The sequence below is a fragment of the Pongo abelii genome, chromosome 16 (genome assembly GCF_028885655.2).
Source record: "Pongo abelii isolate AG06213 chromosome 16, NHGRI_mPonAbe1-v2.0_pri, whole genome shotgun sequence".
NCBI lineage: Eukaryota > Metazoa > Chordata > Mammalia > Primates > Hominidae > Pongo > Pongo abelii.
Window position 1 is genome coordinate 102,808,666 of NC_072001.2, and position 27,925 is coordinate 102,836,590.

Here is a 27,925-nt window from a genome sequence, read left to right on the forward strand (position 1 = left end):
TGTGGCTTGATGTCTCATTGGTCAGTTTTGAAAGTTCTTATCTATTATGTCTTCAGATATTTTTTTCTTGCCTATATGTTTTCTCCTCCCCTCTGAGACTCCAGTTACATGTATTTTGTATCCGTTTTCCGTGTGCTATAATTTCTCAGTCTTTTCTATATTTCTCATTCTCTTTTTGTGCTTCAGTCTAGGTGTTTTATTGTTTCCTATTTTCTGGGTTGATTTTTCCTTCAGCTGTGTCTAAAGTATTATTAAAACCATCCATCACTTCTTTTTCAAAACTGTATTTTTTTATTTCACGTTTTCCACTTTTTGTTTATGAAAATTCTTCATTTTACTTTTTAATTCCTTGAACATTTAACTTGTTTTAAACTTTTTTCTGATAACACCATTATCTGGATCTACTGTGAATCTGTTTCTATTGCCATTTTAAAAATCGGGTTTTGACCGGTTATATTTTGATTTCCAGACATTTATATGAAACGTGAAAAAATGTGAATTTCTAGATGATGTTATCTTTCTGCTGAGAATTACTTTTGCTACTGGTATGCAGCTAGGCTAATAAGAGTAGTTAGCCCAGATTGCCTTAATCTAATTAGGGATTGAGATGATTTAAAGCTGTGCTTCTATTCCTGTGTGGGCTAGTCTGTTTCTAGTTTACCTTTATACCTAGAGTATAGTTCTTTGGAGTCTGTCCATATGCCTGATGTGTTTAGGGCTATTCCTCCTTGGCAGGCCCTAGATCTAAGTTTTGTATGTCCACCCACAGGTCTCTTGAAAGCTCTGTTAACTTTCTCAGTCTCTCGGGCAGTAGTTTTGGAATCTACTGGCAGATGAGTCCAGAGACTGGTCTCACCTATTTCTTCCAGATCTCCACCCTGCAGATTCTCTAGTTTTGAAAGTTCTCTAGTAATAAAAAACAGATTATCTTGTGTTTTTCTTTTCTAGTTGTTCTCAAAAGAAGGTTGGTTTGAAGCAAACTACTCCACCATTGTCAAAAGCAAAAAATGCCCAAATATGTTCTAGAATTCAGAATTTTTTAGGTGATATAAAGTAGTACAGTGTATCCATCTTACAGCCATTAAAATATCTTGCATGCCTTAGCAGTACTCTCTCTGCAGTAAAATGTATTAATATTTCTCCTGCCTACTACAGTACAAGTGTTTATATTGGGAATTGGATACAATGTGATCTGTTAAAAGGAGTATTCTACAACACAGCCTGTTTGATTGGGCCCCATCAGTGACTAGCCATCTTTCAGTTCCTCTAATGTTTCCCGTTCCCTTTTGTCATGGGGCTTTTGCACATGTTGTTCTCTCTGCCTAATATGTATATATCATGCTCGAGTTTGAGTATGAGACACATCCTTAGGGAAGCCTTTACTGAACCATAAATTTAATTAAGATAAATGAACTTTCTAGTTTGGAATTATGCAAACTGATTTGCATTATGGTTTGATTAATGTCTTTTTCTTCTACTAGACTCTGAACTCTGCTAGATTAGGAATCATATCCTTTTTTCTGACCATGTTATCCTCTGTGCATAGTTCAGTGTTTGGAAATACATTTATTAGAAATAGGTGAACAATTAATAGGTTATCAGTTAATAGATGATCAACTACTGTTTGTATGAATGAAGAAATAAAATAATGAGGGAAGATAAATAAGAAATGCTGTGCCGATGTTAGTGCCGGAAATGATAAGAAATGAAAGGCTCATAGCTTTTGAGCAAAAGCCAGATTTAATCACACACTGGATTTGCACAGTACAATTGAAGTTTTATTGATACACATGTACAGTATTAAAAATACTTGCATAAAATTCCCATGGGAATGTATTATTATGACTGTTGTATTATAGCATTCATTCCCCCATCTCCTCATATTTTTATTATGTAAGTCTGAAAGCACTAGGTTTTTAAAATGACACACCCGTCATTCAGAACATGACAAACTATATCATTTCCAGTCATCCTACTACACAGAATAAATGGAATAAAAAACGCTTGAAAGATTTTTTAAGTCTTGAAGGAAAGCAGACTTAGAATTTATACACACACACACATGAAGGTGCTGTGGTTTATTCTACCAAGGGAAATTGATTTTCACTTCATCTGGAAGTGCAAACTGAATCTTGACTGATAAGGAGGTGTTCATTAAATGGCCAAAGGAATGTTTCATTTAAATGCATATTTTTACGAAAGTATATAGTGGCTTTGTGAATTGACAAATAGTAATTTGGCTGGAGGCTAGGGCAATTTGCAAGAAGAATTTGAAAAGACAGATTGGGGCTATCCAGATTAGTTCATTGTTTGGTATGGAGGTCATCAGAAGTGTTTAAGGATATTCTGTGTTGTTAAGAACAGAAGTGCTGGAACCAGATTCCCTGAGTTTATAACCCCAAGCTCTGCCCCTCACTGCGTGACCTTGGGCATATTGCTTAATTTTTCTGTGTCTCAGTGTCTCTATTTATAAAATGGAGGTAATAATTATAGATTGCTGTTAGGATTGAATGAGTTAAGACATGTCCATACTTAGGAAAATGTCTAGTACATAGAAGAATCTCAATAAGGCTTGGCTCTTGTTGCTATTATTATATACATTGAGAAAACCTCAAACATTATTGTTGCATTAGTTTAACCAGAACTAGAGACACAAAGAGATTCAAGAGGTATTTTAGGGGTAAAGTTAACAAGACTTCAACTTATTTATTGATTTTGTATAACCAGAAATTTCAACTAATAATGCTGTGTGCAGTGTAAAAGCAAATTTGAAATTTGTATAACACTTATATGATTTGTAAACTTACAGATTTTAAATCTTCTAATTTGTGTTTTCTTTTAGATCTTGTAGAAAATTTCAGCTGTAGCCCTTGGACTAGAAGCTGAAATAATAGAAGCTGTATACGATGCATTAGGGTATTGAAGAAAATTAACTTTTGAATTAAATATTTGGAACATAAGGAAATAAGGAAAGGTGACTGAAAATGGGGCGGAAGAAAATACAAATCACACGCATAATGGATGAAAGGAACCGACAGGTAAATGAAAATTTTAATTTATTTAATTGATATACATATTATTTTAAAAAAAGAACATAGGACAGAATGGTTGGGTTTTTCTTAAACTTAATTTTAAGTCTAAATATTTGTAGTTACAGACTAAATGAAAAATTCTAACAATCATAAAATTGTGTCTTTTCATCATCTGCTTTAAAGAGACTTCCTTATTATAAATATATGTCACAGAAAACATAGATACTCAAAAGTAAAATCACCACAATCCCCACCATTACCATCCATTGTATAGATTTTTCATAAGATATTTAGTCTTCTGTATATTTGATTATATATTTGACTGTTAGTCTTTTTTATATTGATTATTTTTAAGTTATCACATCTGTTTTTATAATTAGCTAAGTTAACTATAATTATCAGTGAATGTGTTCTAGTCAGTTAAATTTTCTGGTTAACCAATATATAATGAGAATTTGTTATACTTATTGCAAATATTTATAAATCTATGTATGTACATCAGTTTTAATTGATAAAATATATTGAAGTTATTTTATGGTACCAGTGTGGGTAAATCCTTACAGATTCAAGGTAATTATACTGTTGCTGGTATATGAAGAGGCCAGAAGTTTTAAGTGTCTAATGTTGGCTTAACAAACTGTGGTCCATGGGCTGGCCATCTGTTATTGTAAATAAAGTTTTATTAGAGCACTGTCATGCTCATTCATTTACATATTGTCTATGGCTGCTTTCGCATTATAACAACAGAATTGAGTAGTTGCCCCAGAAACTATATGGTCCATAAGCGTAAAATCTTTACTCTCTGACACTTTTAGAAAAAGTTTACCGACTCCTTAGTTCAGGAGAAAGAAGGAAAAATAATTTCATAGCATATTATAAAGGAACTACTGGAGAGATGCTGTCTCTGGGAAAGTTGCGTATCAGGAGAAGTTTCAAGAACAAGTGGTTTCAGAAAGTTTACCAGGAACAGAACAAAACTGAAGATGTGTTCTGCAAATCTGAGTAGTAATTCACTGGAATATAGATATAATTGGAGATAAAACTCAACTGAGCAGTCTGTAAGGAAGTTGGTAGGAGTGATGAGGGTTGCCCATAGACTGAATTAAAGAGGAAGCCCTGGTTTCAACTCATGAAGATTGTTCCACAAAGACATAAGGCCCACACAGTATGATTCATTATGAAGGTTGGTACAATAGGGAAGATTGGTAAACTATCCATGCTATTATTCCAAAGGAATGATTCCAATCAAGGCTGCAAATTATCTTCTCTTCACAATCTGAGGATTATGAAGTGTAGAGGAGACATAGGGACCTGCTTCATGGATATATGCAGTATAAATATAAAATAGGGTTTATTGGGGAATAACATACAAGCAGGGCTGGAGGACACATAAAATTTTCGAGCCCTTATTATTCCGTAGATAGTCGTGTTTAAATTGGACATAGCTAAACTGGACCTACCTATGGAAGGGATTCACATTTTTAGAGAGAAAGAGCAGCTAGGAATGTGTAGGTGACTGTGTAATGGAACTTTTTGAGTTGAGGAAATGACCTTGTTAAAAAGATAGATACTGCCACTAAGCAACTAGAATGAGACTGTTGTTACGTTGGACTTAGCTGTTGTGTCAGCTTCTTGCCTAGCTGCCAAATGGGGCAAGGACTATCTGAATTTCTGTCTCAGATAATTTTGGCAAAGACTGGAGGAAAGACATGAAAGAAATAATTGGACAGTTTATTTTTCAGGTTAAATTAGACACAGAAACAATTTGTCACAAACTAAAAGAGTATCTTTATTGATTTTAGAATTTGATTCTGATTTAAAAGTTTCATGTTTCTTCATGAAAGGGAGAAAAACTATATCTTTGCAGAAGAAAAGAGATGTCGTTTATTTGTCCAGATTCAGATATGTGCTATATCCCAAGAGACTGTGTTAGGTCCTGGAAACTCACTAAAAATATATAGCCTACATAGGAGATCTAAATATGTGGCAAATAGAAATAATATTAGATACTGGGAGAGTTTATAGAAGAAACCGCTAACTTCTGATGGAGTGGTTTAGGGACTATTGATTGGAGGAGGTAGTAGCAAATAAGAGTTTTGAATTACAGGTGTGAACTAGCAAGATAAAAATCACACTTCATCACTGAAACAGTACACAAATAATCTTGTGGATGGTGGAGGGGTGACAGTATCATACGCTTAAAGAGCTGCTTCGCTTTACTTCCACTTAGACACCTCTGGTGAGACCTTATGTTTGTTCCTCCTTATCTAAAACACTTTTAAAAAAGTAAACCGTATTAAAGTATAAGATTAAGAAAAATTCAGAAATCCTAAGAGTGTGGTTCAGTGAATTTTTGCACAAAGAAGAAGACCATGTAGCCAGCATATTCCAGAGCACCGCCCGAGAGGCACTCTTCATTCTGTCTCCCAGTTGTTTCCCCCTGCCCCAAGGAAAGTCATTTTCCTGACTTCTAACACTATAAATTAATTACACCTGTTGTTGAGTTTATATGAACAGTGTGTGTTCTTTTGCACAATATTACATTCGTGAAATTTATCAGTGGTATTGTTGCATGTAGATATATGTAAATATATCTTGTACATTTTCATTGATGTATAATCTATTGTGTCAGTAGAATACAATTTATGTATTTACTGTTTTCTATTGTAAATGGACATTTGGATTGTTTTCTACTTTGGTACTATTATGAAGACTGTAATTTTGAATATTCTCGATAGTATACATGAACACTTGGGTAAATAGGAGTGCAGTTGCTGAGTCATAAGGGTATGCATTTGGTAGTAGTTGACAGAAGTTTTCTAAAGTAGTTCTACTAGTTTACACTCTGCTGGCAGAGTGTAAGAGTTCGAGCTAGCTGCTCCGGTCTTGAGCAATACTGGGTATTGTCCTTTTCATTTTAGTCATTCTGGTAGGTGAACAATAGTAATTTAATCTTAAGTTTCCATGAGGTCTAATGAAGGTGCTCACTTTTTCATATTTTTATTGGCCATTTAGATATGTATCTTCTTTTGTGACTAGTCTGTTCACTTCATTTTGTTTTCTTCTAATGGGCTGCCTGCTTTTTTCTTATTAATATGCATTCTATATAATCAGATGAGTGTTTTGTCCATGATATGCATTATAAATATTAGCTCTAAAACTATGGCTTGCCTTTTCACTTTCTTTTTTAAAAATTTTATTTTAGAGACAGGGTCTTGCTCTGACGCCCAGGCTGGAGTGCAGTGGTGCGATCATAGGTCACTGTAACTCAAACTTTTGGGCTCAAGTGATCCTCTCATCTTCACCTCTTGAGTAGGTTGGACTACAGGCATGTACCACTAGGGCCGACCCATTCTTTTATTTTCTTGTAGAGATGGTGTCTTGCCCAGACTGGTCAGGAACTCCTGGCCTTAAGTGATCCTCCTGCCTTGGCTTCCCAAAGCACTAGGATTACAGGCATGAGCCACCACACCAGGCCTACACTTTCTTAATGTTTTAAAAAAATCAATAATATTTTAATGGTTTCCCATTTACCTTTTTTTCCCTTTCCTTTATGAGTAGTGCCTTTTCTGTCACGTTTAAGAAATCTTTACTTACCATAAGGCCATAAAGATATTCTTCTATGCTTTCTTCTGTAAGAATTCTTTTTTTTTTTTTTTTTTTTTTAACCTTTCATGTTTTAGACCTGTTATCCATTTGGTGTTTATTTTTGTGTTTGGTTTGAGGTGTAGGGGTCAGGATTTGTTATTTTCCAGATGGATATTTAGTTGTCCCAGTACGATTTATTGCAAAAACCATCTCACTATATGACAGGGTTGCCTTTATCATGAGTCGAGTAACCATATGTGTGTGAAACTGTTTCTAAATTCTCTGTTTTGTTCCATTTGATTATTTGTATATCCTTTCTTAATTCTACACTGTTTTAATTACTGTAATTTGATATCTGGTAGTGTAGTTCTGTACCTTTTTTTTTTTTTTTTCCAGAACCAGCTGACTGTTCTTGCCCTTTTTCAGAATATCCAAATGAAACCAAGTGTCAGTGTTCACTTAAGAAAACAAAAAACCTATTGGAATTTAGATATTTTTTTTCCACTGGATGTAGGGATTTATTTAGGGAGCATTGAAATCTTTACAATGTCAAGTCTTCTAATCTATGAACATGTTTATATTTCATTTGGTTTTCATTAATTCTCTCCATAATGGCTGATAGTTTTCAAAATAAGTCTTCTACATTTTTTGTTATATTTATTAGTAGATATTTGATTTTCTAAAGCATTATTACATTTCTTCTCAAATTTTCTGCATGTTTGCTGCTAAGTATATAAAAGTATACTTAAGAATTGCTAGATGACATGGTAACTCTTAAGTTTAACATTTTGAGAAATGCCAGACTGCCAAAGTGACTCCACCATTTTGCATTCTGCCAGCCACGTGTCAGCATTCTAGGTTTTCCACATCCCAGCCAACACTTGTTATTGTCTTTTTTTTTTTTTTTTTTTTTTTTTCTGTGCAAGATGGAGTGTCGTTTTGTCACCCAGGCTGGAGTGCAGTGGCATGATGTCGGCTCACTGCAAGCTCCGCCTCCCGGGTTCATACCATTCTTCTGCCTCAGCCTCCTGAGTAGCTGGGACTACAGGCGCCTGCCACCACGCCCGGCTAATTTTTTTGTATTTTTAGTAGAGACGGGGTTTCACCGTGTCAGCCAGGATGGTCTCCATCTCCTGACCTCGTGATCCGCCCGCCTTGGCCTCCCAAAGTGTTGGGATCACAGGCGTGAGCCACTGCCCCCAGCTCTGTCTTTTTTATTGTAGCCATCCTGATGGTATAAACTGGTATCTTGTGGCTTTAGTTTGCATTTCTCTGATGGCTAATGATGTTGAACATCTTTTCATGTGCTTATTGGACATTTGTATATCTTCCTTGGAAAAATGTCTATTCAAATTCTTTGCATAATTTTTAATTGTTTTTCAGTTGTATCATCATTTTGAAAGCTGTTTTTATTGGTTGTGGAATTCTAGATTGGCAGTTTTATTCTCTTAGTACTTTGAAGCAGTTGTCTTCCAACTTCCATTCATTTCTATTAAGAGGCCAGCTTTTGATCTTAAAAAAAATTTTTTTTTAAAGATAATGTGTCTTTTTTTCTTTTGTTGCTTTAAAGCCTTTTGCTTTTCCTTTGTTAATATACATTTTTACTGTGATGGACCCACAAGGGGCGTGTGTCTTCAGATATTGCTTGTGTCCCATTTTTTTCCTTCTCTGGGATTCTAGTTACATATAACTGTTTTGTGTCCCATACATTTCTTATGTATTTTGTCCTCCTGTATTTTTTACTCTTTTTTTCTCTGTACTTCAGTTTGAATGTTTCCTAGTTATTTTCTAGCAATCTATTTTCTAGTAAGCCTTTCTCCTGCTTTTTAAAATTAACTGATAAAACAGCCTAGTACATTCTTAATTTCTGATAATATAGTTTCAATTCTAGAATTTCTTTTTGATTTTTCATTTTTATGTGAAGTGGTCCATCTTTTCATGCATTTTCTCCATTTTTAAACTATTTTTTTTAATATTAGCCATAGTTATCTTTAAGTTCATGTCTGCGAATAGCTGTATCTGGATTACCTGTAGGTCCATATCTGATCCCTTTTTCTCTTTGTTCTCAATTATATGATGCAGTCTTTTGACATGTCTAGTGGTTTTTTAATGAGCCTTCAGACCTTGTATGTGAAAGATACTACAGAATCTTAGCATCTCCAGTCTTCCTGCTTCAGCAGCTTTCTGATGTCTTTAAAGAGGTATTTGTTGTATTTCATCCTGTTTTACTAGTTGATTTCAGTGGGTTCTTTGGTCTTCCAACAACTACTCCCTCTAACCTAAAAGCAGACATCCTCATATACTTAAAAAAAAAGAAAGAAAGCAGTTTAAAAGTTTTTTCCAAAGGTTCCAAAGGTAGAGTACAGAGAACGATACTTCAAGGATTGCTATATTCATTATCCAGAAGTAACATATGTCAGTGCTGACACATTTGTTATATGTATTTTTATTTTTATTCATAAAGTGAAAAAAATTAGAGATTTACTGTCCTCTTTATGATTTTTCCTGGTCTCTTCCTACTTTCCTTCTCATAACCACTATCATGAATTTACATTGTGTTTTCTTTATATTTTTTAACAGGTATTATTTAGTATTGTTTCAACATGGGTTTAAAGTTTTACATAATGATGTTTTCATTTGCACTTGCTTTTTCACTCAGTGTAGTGTTTTGAGATCCATCTGCTCTTATTCAGTATAGCTAGTTTTAGGAATAAATATTCTTAATTCATCAATACTCCATCAAAGAACAATTATGTTGTTTCTAATTTTTTACTGTTATAAGTGGTGTTGCAGTATACATCTGTTGACCTGTCTCATTATACATGGGTAAAAGTTGCTCTGTGATAAATACTTTCAGAAGGAATTGCTAGGCTGAGTATGTCCATCATCAGCTTTACCATGTTTTCAAGTTGCTTTCCAAAGTGATTGTACTAGCTACACTGCAGTAAGTTTGTATGAGAATTCCTATTTGCCCATATACTTTGCCTTTCCTTCTTTCTGTCTTGTTTGCCTTTCTTTTCTCTCTCTTTTTTCTGTCTTTGTCCCTTTTTAAATTTTATTTTATTCTTTTTTCTGGTCTTAGGAAAGTGAAATGCAACCTGTTTTTGTGGTTTGCTTATTTTGTGCTGGGTAGTTGGTTTTGATTTTTTTCTCTTAGAAGTTCTTTACATATTCTGGATATTAATTCTATATGTATTGTCTCTGTTTCAGATAGTATCTTTCAGTCTTTACCAAAACACTTTGTAAACACTTTTATGACAGGGCTTATCATAGTGGTGTATATTGCTGTTATTTCAGTAGATTGTGAGCCTTTTTAAGTGTGTTAAGACTTGCTTTATTTCCTAAATCAAGATTGGTTTTTTAAATGTTCCTAATGGAGTTGGGTAAATATGTATTCTTTGATTGTTGGATGCATGCGTTTCCATATATCTTTCAGATAACTCTCATTGTTGTGTTCTAACCTTCCGTATTCTTTGTTACTTTTTGTTTTTCGTTCATTGAGACCTATCAATAATTGTACTTACCACAATGGTGAATTTGTCAGTTTCTTTGTATATTTTATTGATTTAATAATACTGTTTTATACATTTTGGGACTATTTCATTAGGCTTGCACGTATTTAGAGGTGATGTACCTTCTTGGCAAATTTTGCAATACATATTGACCATCTTTATCCTCAGTAAGGCATATTTGTCTTAAATCTACCTTACCTCACCTTGATATAGCTACACATTTCTTCCTTTCCTTTTCTTTTTTCTTTTCCTTCCTTCCTTCCTCTCTCCCTCCTTCACTCCCTTTCTCCCCTCCCCTCTTTTCTTTCTTTTCTTTTTTTTTTTTGAGACAGGGTCTTGCTCTGTCACCCAGGCCGGAGTGCATTGGCCTGATCATGGCTCACTGCAGCCTTGGCCTTCTGTGCTCAAGCAATCCTCCTGCTTCAGCCTCCAGAGTAACTGGGACTACAGGTATGTGCACCATGCCTGGCTAATTTTTGTACTTTTTGCAGAGGTGAGGTCTCACCATGTTGCCCAGACTAGTCTCGAACTCCTGAGCTCAAGTGATCCTCCCACCTGGCCCTCCCAAAGTGCTGGGATTACAGTGTGAACCACGGCGCCCAGCCAGTGTTTTCTTGTAGGTCTGAAACTCTGTGTTGACTTTCAACCTTACTGTTTCCTTATGTTTTAGGTATGTCTTTTATAGATAGTATAAAAGGCTGGATATTGGTTTTTTATCTAGTTTGATACATCTCTTAACTCACCAGTCTAGTTGATTTTTATTCCCTGTGATCTTGTATGTATTTGTACTAGTTTACATGATCCTAGTTGATCATATAAATTTGTTAGAGGGCCCCAGCCATCAAAAAAGTCATAGTATCCGCAAAGAACTCTGATTGCAGCTCCACAGAGAGACCCCCAGGGAAAAGAACATTGGAAGAAGGTACTTTCTCTACCTGGTAATCCACCAAACTTGGAGGTTCTGAGTAAGAATGGTTGAGAAGTCACACTGCCAGAGGTTAGTTAGTTTCTACCTGATGTCTTCACCTCCTATCTCCAGCAGAGCTTTTGTACTGCCCAGGTTTTATTCTGGAGGGCGTCTGTCTGCATCAGCATGGCTGCCAATTCTCTTGTGATGTAGCAGGCATTGAGTGTTCCAGGCAGCGGAGGTGAGAAGCACAAGCTGAACCCAAACTGCTGTTTTAAAAATTTGTCTTCTCAGCCGGGCGCGGTGGCTCACACCTGTAATCCCAGCACTTTGGGAGGCCGAGGCTGGCGGATCACAAGGTCAGCAGATCGAGACCATCCTGGCTAACACGGTGAAACCCCGTCTCTACTAAAAATACAAAAAATTAGCCGGGCGTGGTGGTGGGCACCTGTAGTCCCAGCTACTCGGGAGGCTGAGGCAGGAGAATGGCGTGAACCTGGGAGGCGGAGCTTGCAGTGAGCCGAGCTCGTGCCACTACACTCCAGCCTGGGCAACAGAGCAAGATTCTGTCTTAAAAATTTGTCTTCTCGTAATCCCACTGGTCGATTTCTTCTCCAGGCTACAAGCCTCCACATCTCTGACCCCGTACATTTTCCAGCATACCCTCTGGGGTTTCTCACTTTTTCTTCATTATTCCTTTACAGATTTATTCAACAAATTTTTTTAGCACCCGCTCACTGCCACACAGTAGCTTTGTTTTAGAAGCTGAGCATGCAGCATTGAACTTTTTTCAACTTATATTCTACTCAGATGACTGGGTTTTTTTTGTTTGGTTTTTTTTTCTTTTCTTTTTTTTTTTTCAGCAAGTAATGCTTGTTGGTTTTTTTGCCCCTAACAAGGGCTTGTAGATGTTATACTTCCTGAGTTTTTTTATGTTTGAAAATGTTTATTGTCTTTATACTTGAAGTCTAACTTGGCTAGGTCTAACGTTCTAGGTATAGGCCCTATTTCTTCTCCCCAGAACGTTGTAGAGATTTGGTCTTCTGACTTTGAATGTTGCCAGAATTCTAACACCAGACTGAGTTTTTTCCCTTCTTAAAAGTGACTCACTTCCTTCCTTGGTGTACATGGTATTCTTTCTTTGACCTTGACATTCAGTAACTTAATCTGAAAATGCCATGAATTTGATTATTCCTTATCACTTTTTTAAGATTGTATGCCTTTCTGTATTTTATTTTTTAATAAATATTTTTCCTTTGCTAAATGCTCTGGGGTTCTTTGGTATCTTCATTATCTGTCAACAATACAAACAACTTTTTTCTATTCATTTTAGTTTTCTGTTTTGATTCTTTGATTTTTATTATTGTGCTAAAAATCTGTTATGATTTGATTTTTTTTCTCTTCTCATTCATTTCTGAGCCATACCAGCTCACATTTTAGATCTGTTATCTCTGACAGTTTTGGCAATTATATTAAGTATGAGTTAACAGAAATAGCTTTCCTATAAAATTATTTTCTTTATTTATTTTGGTTTCACCTTCCCTGGCATTCTACATTTAGAACAAGATTCTTCACTTATTTCGTGGGCTTCTGATACTTGTGAATCTTGTAGCACTAATCAGAGGATCCTCTCAGAGGACACTGCCACTTTTGTGAAGAACTCAGTGTGAATTCTCTGAATCCACTTTCATTTTCATCTAAATTTCACCAAATCTGGCAGATGAAAATTTGTAGTTAGGGATTCTTACTTTCCTTGAAGAAAACCCAGTCTCTTTTTTATTAGGTATGTATGTATGTGTATGTATGTGTCCATGTTTTTAGAGGAGTAGAGAGGAGTAAACATGACTTTATTCCATTCTGAATTTAAAACTAACTTTTGTGATTTCTGTTGAAGTTAATATAAAGAATTTACATCATTTTAATGTAATTAAAATCATCAGTTTAAAAATATTGTCTTAGAATAATAAAGTTGAATCTTGAGTTTTAATTATGTAGTTAGTATTCTGCAGCCTAATTTTAGATTACGTTACCTCTTTCATATCAAATTTATGAACTGAAACGTGGCTGTATTGTAAAATTACTAATTAACACTCTACTAATTAGTTGGCTTTTACTGATTTTTCACTTTTAGATGTCTTAGAAAGCTAGTGTGTAGAAGGAAAATCTCTGTATGACAACCAAAAACTTGCTTTGAACTGAAAACACTAAAATCAAGGCAAAATGTAGACTCTTAACAGCTTGTTTTCTTGCTTTGTGGCTTGTTGTATTTTGTTATAATCTAATCTTCTAGGCATATACTCTTGTCATAAGTGATAGTCAGTATTTTTCATTCCTTTCCTTATTGCTTTCCTCCATTGTATTCTATTTTGTTTTTGTTTGTTCCCAAATCTATTTGTAAAAACAAGTACATCAACAGATGTGGAGGTTTTTCTACTTGTAATTTCTGTTTTTATATTGAGAATTTTTTTTTTTTGAGGTGGAGTCTTGCTCTGTCACCCAGGCTGGAGTGCAGTGGTGCGATCTCGGCTCACTGCAAGCTCTGCCTCCCGGGTTCACGCCATTCTCCTGCCTCAGCCTCCTGAGTAGCTGGGACTACAGGCGCCCACCACCACGCCCGGCTAATTTTTTGTGTTTTCAGTAGAGACAGAGGTTCGTAGTGTTAGCCAGGATGGTCTCCATCTCTTGACCTCATGATTCGCCCGCCTCAGCCTCCCAAAGTGCTGGGATTACAGGCGTGAGCCACCGTGCCCTGCCGAGAATTTTAAAGTATCAAATATAGACCAGTATTCAAAGATAATTCATAAAAGGTGATGTGGGTATATGGCACAATTTACATGTAAATATGTATCATGAACAGACTAGATTGTGTTGGCTAGTTAAATTTTCTTGTTAAATGAATATTTAAAGAACCTTCTCAACTCTATTTTCATTCAGTTTACTAGCTAACAGAATATTTGAGCGGTCATATAATACATGGAGTATTGTGCTTTGTGCACTTGAGAAATACAGAGAAAACATAAGGTTTTGAGACTATTAAAGAGATTAGATCTACATAAAATTAAGAGTGATTAAAGTGATTAAATGCTAAGATGTGTAGATGTTAAATGCATGTGGTGTTACTATAGGGAGAAAACAGATACTCTGCTTAAATTTAGTGAAAACCATTGAACTACTATACTACTATTTAATTTTATCATGCTACATAGGAAATAGACTGAAAAAATACAGAAACATCATTGAATTTTACATGTGAAATGAATTTTGTTGTTGTTTTGCTTTTACATGTACATACTATATCTGTAATGAAAGAGGATATTAAAGTCATGCCCGTGAAAAAAATTTCTAGTGGCAGTAATTGCTTTTCATGAGACTGGAGATCCTCTACTTCTTTAATAGCTACTGCAATAACTGATTTTAAGTCTAGGCCAATAGTTAAAGTTTATAGGAAGAAAATCATATGATAGGTATCCATGGGGAAAATTGCTGAACTTTATGTTGTTGCACAATTCCAAAGATTATTCAAAAGTATATTCTTACCGACCTTTCAAAAACTGTTTTTTAAATAGACTTTATGTTTTAGAGAAGTTTTAGGTTCACAACAGCATTGAGCAGAAAGTACAGAGTTCCCTCGCACTCCTTTCCCATCCCGTATTAGAAGAAGAGGGATCAAGGGTAACTCTTGCCCACCCCAAGGAGGGTTGTTGGGTGGTATAATTTTTGTATGGCATGAGCTTCAAAGTATTTGAAGTTTTTGAAGGGGAGGGAAAGAAAAGTAGTGTCGAAGAGAGAATACAGAGCATAAAAAGACATCTCTTTTAGGGCCTTCAGTCAGTATAAAGGATGTAAATAAAAAATTTTTTTGGGGGGGTCTGTGTTAGAGAGGATTTCAGGTAACAGGTTTCAGTTAAAGAAAGAAACAGTTAAAGAAGAATTTGAGGACTTTGGGGAATTTGCTGATCCCAGACTGTGAATTTCAGTGGGTACAATAGAGAAGGGCTTGAGAGGGAGGAGAAATACTTTAGATGAGTGGATGTATTTAGTTGTTTAGGGATTAAAGTCTGGCTGATGCTACATTACCTGGCTGGGATTTGGGGTTTCTGATGGTAACAATTTTAACTGAATGATAAGGGAACATTGATCAACTGTTCCTTCTGCAGTTCTTCACCCTCTGTGGTGGAGTGGCAGCCAAGGATAAGGAAATACTTCCCCAGGAGACAGCTCTGTCAGAGAACTTGCAAATACAAAACAAATGTAGGACTGTAGCACAATGGGAGAGGGAAGGCTCATATGGAGGACAAAGCTAGGAACCTTTTCCATCTTTGAAATCTGGCTCAGTATTAAGAAGAAGATTCATCTTCAGATAGCCCATATTCAAGTACTACTAATGCTTTTAATAAAAATATACCTTTTTTATTGTTTAGGTCACTTTTACAAAGAGAAAATTTGGATTAATGAAGAAAGCCTATGAACTTAGTGTGCTCTGTGACTGTGAAATAGCACTCATCATTTTCAACAGCTCTAACAAACTGTTTCAATATGCTAGCACTGATATGGACAAAGTTCTTCTCAAGTATACAGAATATAATGAACCTCATGAAAGCAGAACCAACTCGGATATTGTTGAGGTAACACATATCTAGTAATACGTGAATTGCAAGTAATACTGAAATATTTTGTTTAATAGCATTAACTGTCAGAATGACTTGTACATCTAAAACATAAATTAGGTGTATATGTATCTTTTCTCTAAATCATTTCTTAGAAGAGTGATTGCTGTATGGCGACTCGCGTTATAAACATACTCTATTCATTCAGACAAAGTAAACTATGTTGTTTTACCATGTATACCAGCATAATCTAACATTTCATCTATAATTACTTATTTTGTATGAGTTTTAAAATTAATATTGTAAGAGACTCTCATTTTTGGACAGTATGAAGTTACAGTTTTGGTATGTCTTAATCATTTCATTATGTCATTGACAGCTCACAACTTTAAACACTTAAGAAAACAATGACAATTATGTAAATAATATTTGCTTTGTTAATAGTGCTTTAGTTGGGCAACAGGAGAAAGTCCTCGTTTTCTTTGTTTATCTGCTGCCTATTTGATAGCTCTCATAGTTCTACCAACCTAATTAAGTGAAAAAGAAAAGGATTTATTATTAGAATGATCTTCTCAGAAATAGTGTTTTACAATAAAACCTTCAAAATGGAAACCAGTATGCTTCCCCCTTTTTATCTTCTCTCTTTCAAGATCTTCCATAAGATAACTTTTCCATGTGTATTTCTAATCACATTTTAAATTAGCTTCATAGTTACTTTTGTCTCTTTTGTTTATATTTGGAGGTTTTATATTTATTCAATGGAGGAATTTTTTATTACTTGAAAGATGCATATTTTGGCTTAGTATGTAATAGAAAAGTATTAGGCATTTCGTTGGTGAAAGTACTGAAACCATGTGAGGATTATGTAGAACAACTAAAAAAGAACAAATGGAGTCCTAATCTAGATTGTATTTCTAATATTTAAAATTAAAGATAATTTAGCTGTTTTGTTTTATAGGAATCTAATTTATTTGCCTTCTCAAGTGTTATTGTTCCGAAAATGCATTTTAAATTTCCCCTATACTTCTTTGCCTTAACTGTCCCTCTTTAGGCAGTGATTGATACCATTACTACACACATAAAAACTATTACTTATATTTTAAAAACAGCTTTTGTTACTTTTTAGTCATTTTTTCAAATGAGAAGTAAAGGTATAGCATAATTACAGCTAGGACTCATCTCTGTTGCTTAACTTATCTACAGTTTTATTTACGGGGCTTACTGCTGTTAACCTTCCCTGAATTGTATATGAAATTTTTTATTTTGCTTTTGTTGATAACTTCGATTAAACTACATGGTTATATCATTAGCTAAACCCCTTAATGCAGTTATATTTATGTCATTTATAAATTATATTATTTAGCAGTTATGTTATATGTTATCATTTATATATAATACTGTATAGTAGACCTTTCACCTGTTACATGTCATGAATACATTTTGTATTGTAATTTTGTAAATTAGGGTATCATTCAGGTAAGCTTTGTTAAGAAACTTCATAACTGGATTTCCTTGAAATGGAGAGTATCCCTGTTGTGTTTAAAATAGTTTCTTATCTTATAAATCTAGATGTCTCATCAAAAGTTACACTGCCTCAACTCAAACCAATGGAGCTGACTTTGATAATGTCAGCAAATAAGTATTCTAGCTAATTTCATTATAGAGGCAACCACCTCCTTAACCCTAACTACTCTGCTCTTTCATTGCAGCAGTTGTTATTCTTGGTCCCTGGAAGTTGAGGGTACTTCACACTGCCTAAAGCTTACTTCCCTAGAGAATACAGAGAATGTAGTCTGATTTAATCCTCATAGAATTTTCAGACTACCTCAATCTTCATCTCTGTTGTGGTCAGCAAAGTGTAAGAGAGTAGATACCAAACATTTTTTTAAGCAGTCTCCTATATTACAGTCTGTTTCAATATGAAGGAAAACTTTTGCAGCTCAATTACATATTGGGATTTTGATGTTTTCTTTTTAATTGCATTTCCTCAAAATAAGTTAAAGTGAATCGTGTTAATAGTTCCTTGTGAAGTTCTAAATTATATAAATACAGTAGATAGAAGGCACATTAGATTATTAGGGATTAATTTATTGTGGTAGGATAAATTACAAGGCTTAATTCACACTTCTTGTATATTAACATCTTACTGAGTCAACTTTTATTAAGAGAGTGGTTGTTAAACTTGTAAGATAGGCCTTTTTTTCACATATGAAGATGATGCAGCCTACATCTTCACTAGTAGTGCAATTCACATATGAGTTCTTTTTGCCAGTGGTGTAATGGCTTATGCTGATGCATCTATACAGTTTGCTGTGGTTCAAATTAAATTTACAGGATAACAGTAATGAAGTTACCTACATAGAGCTTCCTATGGGTCTTAGTTTTTACAAAGTGCTTTACAAGTGTCTCATTGAAGGATATTTTTGGAATACCATTTTTTCCTTTTCACAGTTTCCTTTCAGGCAGTTGTATTAATGGGAAGCAGGCTTTTTGATGCCCATTTACTCATTTGACAAAGATTTGAGGGGCTTCTATGTGCTTTGCAAGTTGATCGTATTTAGAGATTCCTAATTCAGGCCAGAAGAATATTCTTCCTACCCATATTTTTATAAACTATTGAGGTATACTTTTACCAACTGAAGATTTTATGTATATTTATAAGAACTTTGAAAAAGTTGGTGATAAGGTTCTGGACTCCTTAGCCATCTCATGTGGTTGAAAACATCAGGATAAAATAGAGGCATGAACAGTTACAAGTGATCTACTTTAGAGTGATTTCTAAAGTATGTGACCGATATACTTAAGAGTTTGTGTCATTATATGACCAGTAATGACACAAACTCTGAAAACAACAACTTCCATAAGGCCTATAACCTGACTCCACATATTTCCGTTTGCATATATGTTAGTCTTTAAAAAATCAGCAGAATTTTACTTTCCCTACATTACTGAAATATGCTTTGACAAAGTCTTGAGTATATTAACGTGGCGTCTTCATTAGATGTATTCCTCTTCTATTGTATCCAATATACAAGCCCTTTGAGGATGTACTGTGAAGATGTGCTGTTAACCACACCTGTGTAGTCTGTAGTACAAGGATGCACATGTATTAGGTCTGCGGAGTTAGATATAGTGTGTTTTGTGGGAGTACTATAAGATTAATATGATGTATTAAAAGTAGTTGGTATTTGAATATTGTTGATTGTAAATAGGTAGAAATGGTGCTCCTATTTTTCTGTTTCAATTTTATTTATAAACTTAAATCCATCTATCTTTGTTCTGTCTCATTTTATATTAATTATGTTCTTAAACTAGTTCTTAAACTTAAAATTTTAATCAATTTTTTAAACTTTGGTTAGAGTTGATAAAATTTTAAAAATTCTCTACAGGTTTTTTTTTTTTAATTTGTACTTACATATTTTAAATTGCATTTAGGTATTTTAAATTAAGGTCTGTAGTGTCTTGAGGATGTGTATATATCCCCTACATTAAGAAAGCTGAATATATGATAAAGCAGACTTACACATTAGTAAATTGGAGATTGCCATTAGGGTAAGATTCATAAGAGACTTCATAACTCAATTTCTTTGAAATGAAGAATATCATTGCTGTGTTTAAAATGTTTCCACACTGCTTTTCAGTAGTATATTTCTTACAAAACATGAGTTTTATAACTTTATTTCCCATATTTCATTAGGTGACATTCCACAAAGAATGTTGTCAAAGACACACATTTTATCTTTTCAAGTTATTAAGCATTGATACAAAAATAGGTGGCAGACTTTTGTTTGGTCCTATAAAATGTAGTAATTTAATTTAAATGTATGAAGAAAATGTTATAACTCCTCAGTTTTCAGTAAAATTAAGATTAAAAATTATGAACTATATTATATAATTTTACATGAATACTAGATATGTCCTAGAGTGTAGGAAACTACAGATGGAAATTACCAACACAAGCAGTCGCCATTGTTCATACACATGTATATGTGTGTAATTTGAATTTATACTAAATAAAAGCCTAGAGCCAATAGAGGCTTTGGGATTCTGCATCAAAAGAACAATTATGCTAAAAGGCAACAAATGAGGATTTTAGCAGATGATACCTAAAAGACACCTGAGAATACTTTTGTATCCATGTTTTTTCCTGTCATTTGGCAGAAATATTGAAAATACTAAATATTTCTGCTTATAATTTTTTAAAAATAGCTGTGACTTGGTAACATTCTGAAATCATCTTGGTAACATTCTGAAATCATTTGTGTGGCAATTCACATTATTGTGCTGTCATTTAAGGATGTAAATAAAAGGGTCATGGCCATTTATCTCTCTTGTTAATATCTAGTGCACTATTCCCAAAGAGAGGAGTTTTTCACTACAGGAATACTACAGTACTTAAAAAAAAAAAAACTTCTTGCATTACCTCATTTAAGCTTCATATCCAAGGTAAGCTTTTTCAGAAGCAAAAATTGGGATGCACATTAAAATGACTTGCCCAGAGTCATGTAGCAATTTAGTGTCAGAACCAGGATTAGGACCCAGGTCTGTGACATTAACCTTTTTCCCCTTGCTCCCTAGTTTAGTGCATCCAGTGGAGCTCTGGAACATTTTACCATAAATAGATAAGATTTTATACATACACCAATAATGTATAATATATAGCAATCATGAATAAGTTTTCCTCATTAATGAACAGAAAATTAGTGAGGATAATAGCAGTAAGAATAATAGATATTATTAAGCACTTAACATGGTCTAGTAAAGACTTTATTTGAATTATCTTATTGAATCCTTACTGTTGCCCTTATTTCACATTGAGGCAATGGAGACACAGTGATAAGTCAGATGTTGATAATTTGGATTCTGAAGAAAGAGAAAATCTGTTTGAGTCTTAAAAATCCCTTCCTATTTTCAAATTACAAAAGAATTTGGAAGTAACATCTAAAAGAAAGGAAGATAGGGAATCAGTATAAGATCCATCTATCAATTAGAAAATAAAAGCAGATGGTAGTGAAAGTGATTATACTTGAGAGTACATTATTTAAAATCACTGGTCCTCAAAATGTGTGGTACCCTGACCAGCAGCATCAGCATCCCCAGAGACTTCCTAGAAATGCAAGTTCTTGGTCCCACCTTAGACCTACTGAATCTGCAGCTTTTGAGATGAAGCCGAAGCAGTCATGAATTAATTTGAATTAACTTGCCTTAAGTGCAGTTATAGACTAAAAGTTTCCAGTTAACAGTTTCTTGGGAGGGGTTATCCAGCTTTTTAAACATTTTTATCCCCAAGAATATCCTCTGAAATAATTTCAAACAGTGAGCAAGCACAAACTGTGATTTTTTAAACCGTCTAAAAAGTAATTCAAACTAGTATGCAGTATTGGTGTGAATTGCACCTAAGGAATACATTTCTAATGGGTTACATTTCAGTTCGATTCTACATGGTTATAAGAGCTTGTGTGATTGTGGTTTCTTTGAGGGGTGCTTCTTTGAGAGGTGTGGTGGGGATGAGTCAGAGGTGGAATCTGGCTCCTCAGATGAACAAAAAAGAAAGTTAAATGACTTATCTCCTAAGATCATCTAGTGCTTGACCTTACAAAAGTAGAAGCATGATTATGCTTGGATTTTCTGACAGTATCATGATATTCTCAAAGAGGCTTTTTGAGCCAGTCATCTTTTCTCCCCATGTTATAGACGAGGAATGGAACAGACAGGGAGTATTTAAGAGGCTTGCCTAATGTTTTACAGGGCTGCAGTGGAGCATCAGGGAAAGGGAAAAAATAATGAGACATCTGAAGACAAGACAGAGCTTTCCTCCACCTCCAGTCCCCTGCCCTGCTCTTTTATTCCTAACAGAGCCTGAAGCAGCAGGATGATGATTCACAGGGTGAGGCACACAGTCCTCATGGCTCTCCTCTGCTTCCCACATGTCACTGCACCATCACCTCACACAGCAGTCACCATAGCTCTTGTAATTTCAATTTTAATACTTTTATTTTGCTATGTATGTGAATATTATTTATCATACAATTATTGGTTTTCATTTATGTGCTTTGTATAAGGGACTACGCGTCTCTAAGTGGTTTTTCTTGAGGTCATATTTTTCTCCATTAGAGGTTGATGTCATTGATACACAAATGAGAGTTCATGTGGGGAGGAAAAGATGATAGATATCACTTGTATATATAACTGAACTTTTTTCTGTAATACATTTCTTGTGATTATTGATGAATACCTACCTGTGTTCTTTTTATGTCATATGTGTCAGGGATTGAATATTTTATTAATAGTACTTACCATCAGATAAAGTGTTCCTTTTTCTCCAGAAGATATTTGATGCTTTGGTCAAATTTTTGACCAATAAGAAGAGGAGATAAAGAGGATTGAGAGAGTGGTCAGAGAAAAGTTGTTCTGGAGGTGATGCTATCACCAGAGTTGTTTAAAGCAGCAGTCCCCAGCCTTGTTGGCACCAGGGATGGGGGCTGGGGGTGGGAGGAATGTGGACAGGGAGATGGTTTGGAGGTGAAATTGTTCCACCTCAGATCATCGGGCATTAGATTCTCGTAAGAAATGCGCAACCTAGATCCCTTGCTCGTGCAGTTCGCAGTAGGTTTCATGCTCTTACGAGAATCTAATGCTACTGCTGATGTGATGGGAGGCAGAGCTCAGGCAGTAATGGTCACTTGCCTGCCACTTACTTCCTGCTGTGCAGCCTGGTTCCGAACGGGGTCTGTGGCCCCGGGGGTTAGGGACCCTTGCTTTAAAGGATATGGTAGGTGGAAAACAAAGATGGTCTAGGTCAGAGGGGCAGCTTATATGGAAATTAGGAAATGAGACACTGCAGTTAGTGTATGAAGATGAAATCAGCCAAGTGTCACTGTAGTATACTGTGAAGAGTGGAATAGCTAAGACCTGAGAAGTAAACCAGGTCCTCATGAGCTATATAAGGCCCTTCACTTTATCCTGCAGGTTTGGATAGCCACTGAAAGAGCTGAATAAAATAGCTGCTTAGGTTTCTCCTTGCATTTCCCAAGCAGTAAGTTGTGTTAGAACTGCATGGTAATTTTTTGAAGGGAGTTGAAGAAAAAGGAAAAGAGGTAAAAATATTGAATGTAATAGTTCTACATTTTAAATTTATTGTACTGGTGTTTATCATACTATGTACCAGGCATTTTGCTAAACACTGGGAATATAGTGGTAACTGGCCCTATTGCTGCCTTTTTCCTAATAAGATGATATGCTGGCTATTTTATTATCTTATGGCAGAAGTCCTTTTGTTAGATACACTTCAATATTGATTTAAGACCCTTAGAATGCCAAGATTTTTATGTTTCTCATCAAATATTAATCATTAAGCATATAAATATTATAAGATATTACACTGCTGTTCAAGCCAGAAGCTCATTTAGGGCAGAAGATACTAGGTGCTTCCCGTGTTTCTCAATGTTCTGTGTCAGCCTGTAAAGTGAGATGTATATAGTCTAAATGATCTTTCAGTTCTCTTATATATAGATGGCTAATGCAGACATGCAGTTTTGTGAAACCTGGCACTTCAAACACATAATTTAAAGAGACAGCTGTATAGTTTTCATATTTATTTTGAAGTTATTTTTGTGGCTCTATTCTCAGAGAGAGACTAGGGATCTAGATTCTACAGAAAGACACCTTCTTGCATAGATTAGTCATAACTCAACTTTTTAATTTACAATTATGCAATCAGTGCTGTACTGGTAAAAAAAAATTCCAAATGATGGTGTGAATTATATTTTAGAAAATGAGACATACCTTATAATTTTCTAGGTTTTTGTTTAGTTGGTTGATGTTCAGATTTCTAACTGATTGTGTATGCTAAGAGTATTTTATAAAGAATATTTGATATGGGATTATGATTTTTTCCTCAAATAATGTTTCTTGTAGTTCTCATTTTAATTCATTAGCAGTAAAACATGAGAAGGTAAACCTTCCATATTGTTTTTAAAATGTTAGTGATTTTTAAAACAGTAAATAGGCACTACATGCTTAAGCCTTCTAGAATAACCCAAAGCTTTATTATGCATGTTGGACTTTATCTCCTGTAACTCAGTGGAGAATATTTTTCTGTCATTTTTTTTTAATATAAATTTTCTTTTCAAATATCTGGTTTATTTTGTGGTAATTTCTGGGCTTAAGTGTTATTTCCAGAATGTATCTCGAAAACCTTAAAAATGTTTATGCTCTGAAAAAAGAACGTAGAAGTAGCAACTAGTATTTGTAGAGGAATTCAAGACATTAGCTTGCTTTTTTTGCACCACCCATGTTCATATAGGATTATCCCATAATATTATATAATTAAAATATTTTTATTGTGGTTTTCCACATTTATGTAGTTGAATTAAGTTTTTAAAAATGGTTTTGTTACTTTGGTCTCTTATAAACCTATCAGTTTTGTGCTGTAGGACAGTATAAAATAACGTTTTAGATACTTTGTGAAAGTTATTTAATATTAGACTCTCAAATCCTACTTAATATGTCACTTATTAGTAAAGTGAATATCTGTATTTAGTATTCTAACTAGCATATATTTGCTATATTATCCATTTATTTATTGAATGATTAGTCTACTGGGTTACTAAGCTCAGTGTTTAATAGGGCAGAGAGAACAGTATTAAAATTTTAAATCTTATTGAGTTTTGATGATCAGTTAAAATCATGTATGTGAAAGCATTTTGAGAACTATAGGTTGCTTCCAGATGCAGGCAACAGAAGACCTCACTGAAATTGGTCTTAAAAATAGGGGTATTGGGGGACAGAGCGAGACTCCATCTCAAAAAAATAAATAAATAAAAATAAATAAATTTTTAAAAAGGGGGGTACTGGTTATTTCCTGTAACAAAAATTCCAGCAGCACGGTAGAGATTTGGCTGTGTTCAAGCGGGCTTCAGGTCTCTGCCTTTGCCCATGCATCATTGTCTTCACACTGGCCTTTTCATGTTGATAAAATGGCAGTGGTAGCTCTAGGCCTTAGATGTGAACACAGCATCATATAAAGCAGCACTATCTAATGGAATTTGTGATAATGGAAATGTTCCATATTTGTGCTGTCCAATATAGTAGCCATTAACTGTGTGTAGTTATTGAGTGTGTAGTGCAACTGAAAAACCTGAGTTTTTAATCTTTTTAGATTTTAATTTAACCACATGTGGTGATTGGTTACTATATTGTTGAGCATCTGTCTAAAGTATCAGAGATCAGTTGTGTCCCAGAATCCACAGCAGATGTTCTAAAATTAATTCTAATTGTACTGTTTAAAGCACTTGCCTTTCCATCTCCCACTCTGAAAACACTAAACACAGTGGTAGAGAAAGGATAGAATGTCCTGATTGGCTTATTCTAGCCAGATGTTACACCCCTGGGATTTACTACAAAACTAAAGTAATTCAGTGTGGTATTTGCATAGGGATAGGCATGTAGTTCAATAGAACAGAATAGAGAGCTCAGAAATGTACCCACATATACATGGTTAATTGGTTTTTGACAAAAGAGCCAAGGTAAATCAATGAGAAAAGGACAGTCTTTTCAATAATTGGTGCTGGAAAACCTGGATATCCATACAGAAAAAAAAAAGCCTCGGTATTTACCTTATATCATATACAAAGTGTTTATGGAATAGAGGCTTTGCACAGGGGAGTAATCGAAGGTAAGGAAGAGACAAATTGAATATAGTTGATAGATGGTCTTGAATACCCAGCTGTGGTATTTAATATTTGTCCTATAGGCATTGGGCAGCCTTTAGAGGGGCGTTTAAAAGTTTTAAGTAGTCAAATCATTGTTACAGGAATTAATCTGGCAGCAGATTAGCAGTATTTTAAAAGAAGTGTGTAGCTTTTAAAAATAAACTAAATTATCTCACCTATTACTTACGATAGGCCTTAGTAATATTGAGAATTATAGAAAGAGGAATGCAATTCCATTTGGTTTGAATGGAGAGGGGAGATTAAAGTGGGGGGTTAGGCCGTGTTCTAAGGAATATAATATATTGACACATCATGCTGTTTAAAAATTGATTATAGAAAATTTGCATAATTTGTAAAACATATATATTATTATATAGAGAGAGAATTGACCTAATAATGCTGTGAAAAGTGGTTTGTGTGTTATAAAACAGTTAGGAAACTCTGATCTGGCTCTCTCTTTCATTTGACTGATGAGGAAGCCACGTCCAAAGAGAGCAAGAAAGACTGTAGATCCTTTGAGGCAAAGACTTCGCTAAGGAACATTAGTATTTTTCACAGTGCTCTGTAAAGATTCAGCACACAGCTTAATAATGACCTATAAAATGGAACTAAAGGTAGTGTTGTGTACTTCAGCATTCACTTAATCATAAATTAAGAGTATTTATGATACTCAATTAAAACTTCATCAAATATTACAAAATCTAGTAGGGACAAAAATATAAAATGTGTTTAAGTTGAAGGAACACTCAATGTGTAGGAGGTGATTCTTTTTACTGTTAACACTGGAAATGATAACTTTATTTCCTTATCTCCCCATCCTCCACATCTACTAATATATATTACTTCCAACCTTTAGAGAAGTAAACATACTTAAAAAGATAAGTATAGAGGCCTCTGCTCTATTGCAGTGTATGCATTCTTGAATAATCTCATAAACCGCAAAACCTATGCAGCTTTGTATTCTGCACATGAACTTAAATGATACTTGGAGGGATAGCTTGAAATGCTAAGTGAGGCATCTTAGTGTAGCTAGTGGCCACTATGGTGGGTCCTATAAATACACAAAATTACTTGAATAGAAATGCTGGCAACACTTTAATTAGGATGGGCTAGTGCATCTTAGGACAATATGATATGATTTCCAGTGTGATAACTTCATGATTGGAGTATACATTCCCAGAGCTTTCAGTAACCTAATTAATCAGGTTAATACTGTAGTAGTACTGTCACATTACCTTGTATCTTTATAAATAATTGCTCCAGACATCCTTAACTATCATGTGAAATTGAATGCATATTTTAATTACTTATTGAAATGTGGTAGGCATACCTGAGATTAACTTTTTTCCTCTTCTTTTAAATGAGATATAATTCGTATACCATAAAATTCACCAGTGTAAATTATGCAGTTCAGTGGTTCTTAGTCCATTCACAAGTTGGTACAACCATGAACGCTATCGAATTCCAGAATATTTTCGTCAATCCGAAAATAAACCCAGTACCCATTAGCAGTCACTTACCAACTCCTCCTTCCCCTACATCCTGGCAACCACTGATGTACTTTCTATGTCTATGGGTTTACCTATTCTGGGAATTTGATATAGATGGAGTCATGCAGTATGTGTTCTTTTGTCCAGCTTTTTCGCTTAGTGTAATGTTTTCAAGGTTCGTCCGTATGGTAGCTGTATCAGTACTTCATTCTGTGACCAAATAGTATTCAGTTTGCTCCTATGGAGTTTGTGTGCAAGTTTTGGTGTGGGTATAAGCTTTCACTTCTCTTGGGTATCTAGTTAGTAGTGGAATTTCCTGGATTGTGTGGTGAGTTCTGTGTTTAACTTTTTGAGGAACTGCCAAACCCTGTCCTACATCTAACTTAAAAAAAAGTACAGCAAAAACATCAACAAAAACCAATAACTTTATGGATATTGTTAGAAAATGGTTGATTTTTTTAAAATTTTGATATTGTTGGGCTAGGTTATCTGGATCAACTCTTCTGTTGAAGACATCTAAAAACTAGATAAACTGTAAAAACAAAACAAAAAAACTTTTGTACGTTATCAAAGAGCTCAAGGAACATGCCAGGCCAAAATTTAAGAGAAGGTAAGAACATAAAGGTAAAAAAGTATTTAAAGTTCTAACCACCCTGAATCATTTGCCCATCTGGATAAAGCAGTTTGTAAAACTGAGATTCAGGTTCTGATGGATTTGGGTTCTGATAGATCCAGAATCAAGGGGAAAATGATCACTTCTAGGTTTATGAGCCTAATAGATACCCCCAAACCCCCTTAAGCTGGGGCCTTAAGAAAAGAGGAAAATCCACTGCCTTCTTCTGCTCCCAAAGGATTGCAAGGAGAGTTATTTAGTACTGAGCAGATAGGGGAAAGAAGAGAACACGAAAAGAAAAAAAGAACATATCTGACAGATTGTAAACCAAGTTACCCAGCATTGTGTGGAATCGTAGTTCCAAGTCATATAATACCAGACATTCAAGAAAACTAGTGACCTGTTAACTGGGGGAAGCAAATTTATATCCTTTTTGAAGAAAGTCACCTTATTCTGTGTATTA

At 34.7% G+C, this 27,925-nt stretch overlaps 1 protein-coding gene across 50 annotated transcripts in view; it reads left to right on the top strand.

The window, feature by feature from the left end:
• Positions 1-27,925, top strand: part of MEF2A (myocyte enhancer factor 2A) — a 151,701-nt gene that overhangs the window by 64,804 nt on the left and 58,972 nt on the right. For all 50 annotated transcript variants that reach the window (XM_054531016.2, XM_009250183.4, XM_054531019.2 and 47 more), the window contains 2 exon segments: positions 2,843-3,038; positions 15,461-15,664. In XM_054531016.2, the coding sequence (XP_054386991.1) occupies positions 2,985-3,038; positions 15,461-15,664 (258 nt within the window). In that variant the 5' untranslated portion in view covers positions 2,843-2,984.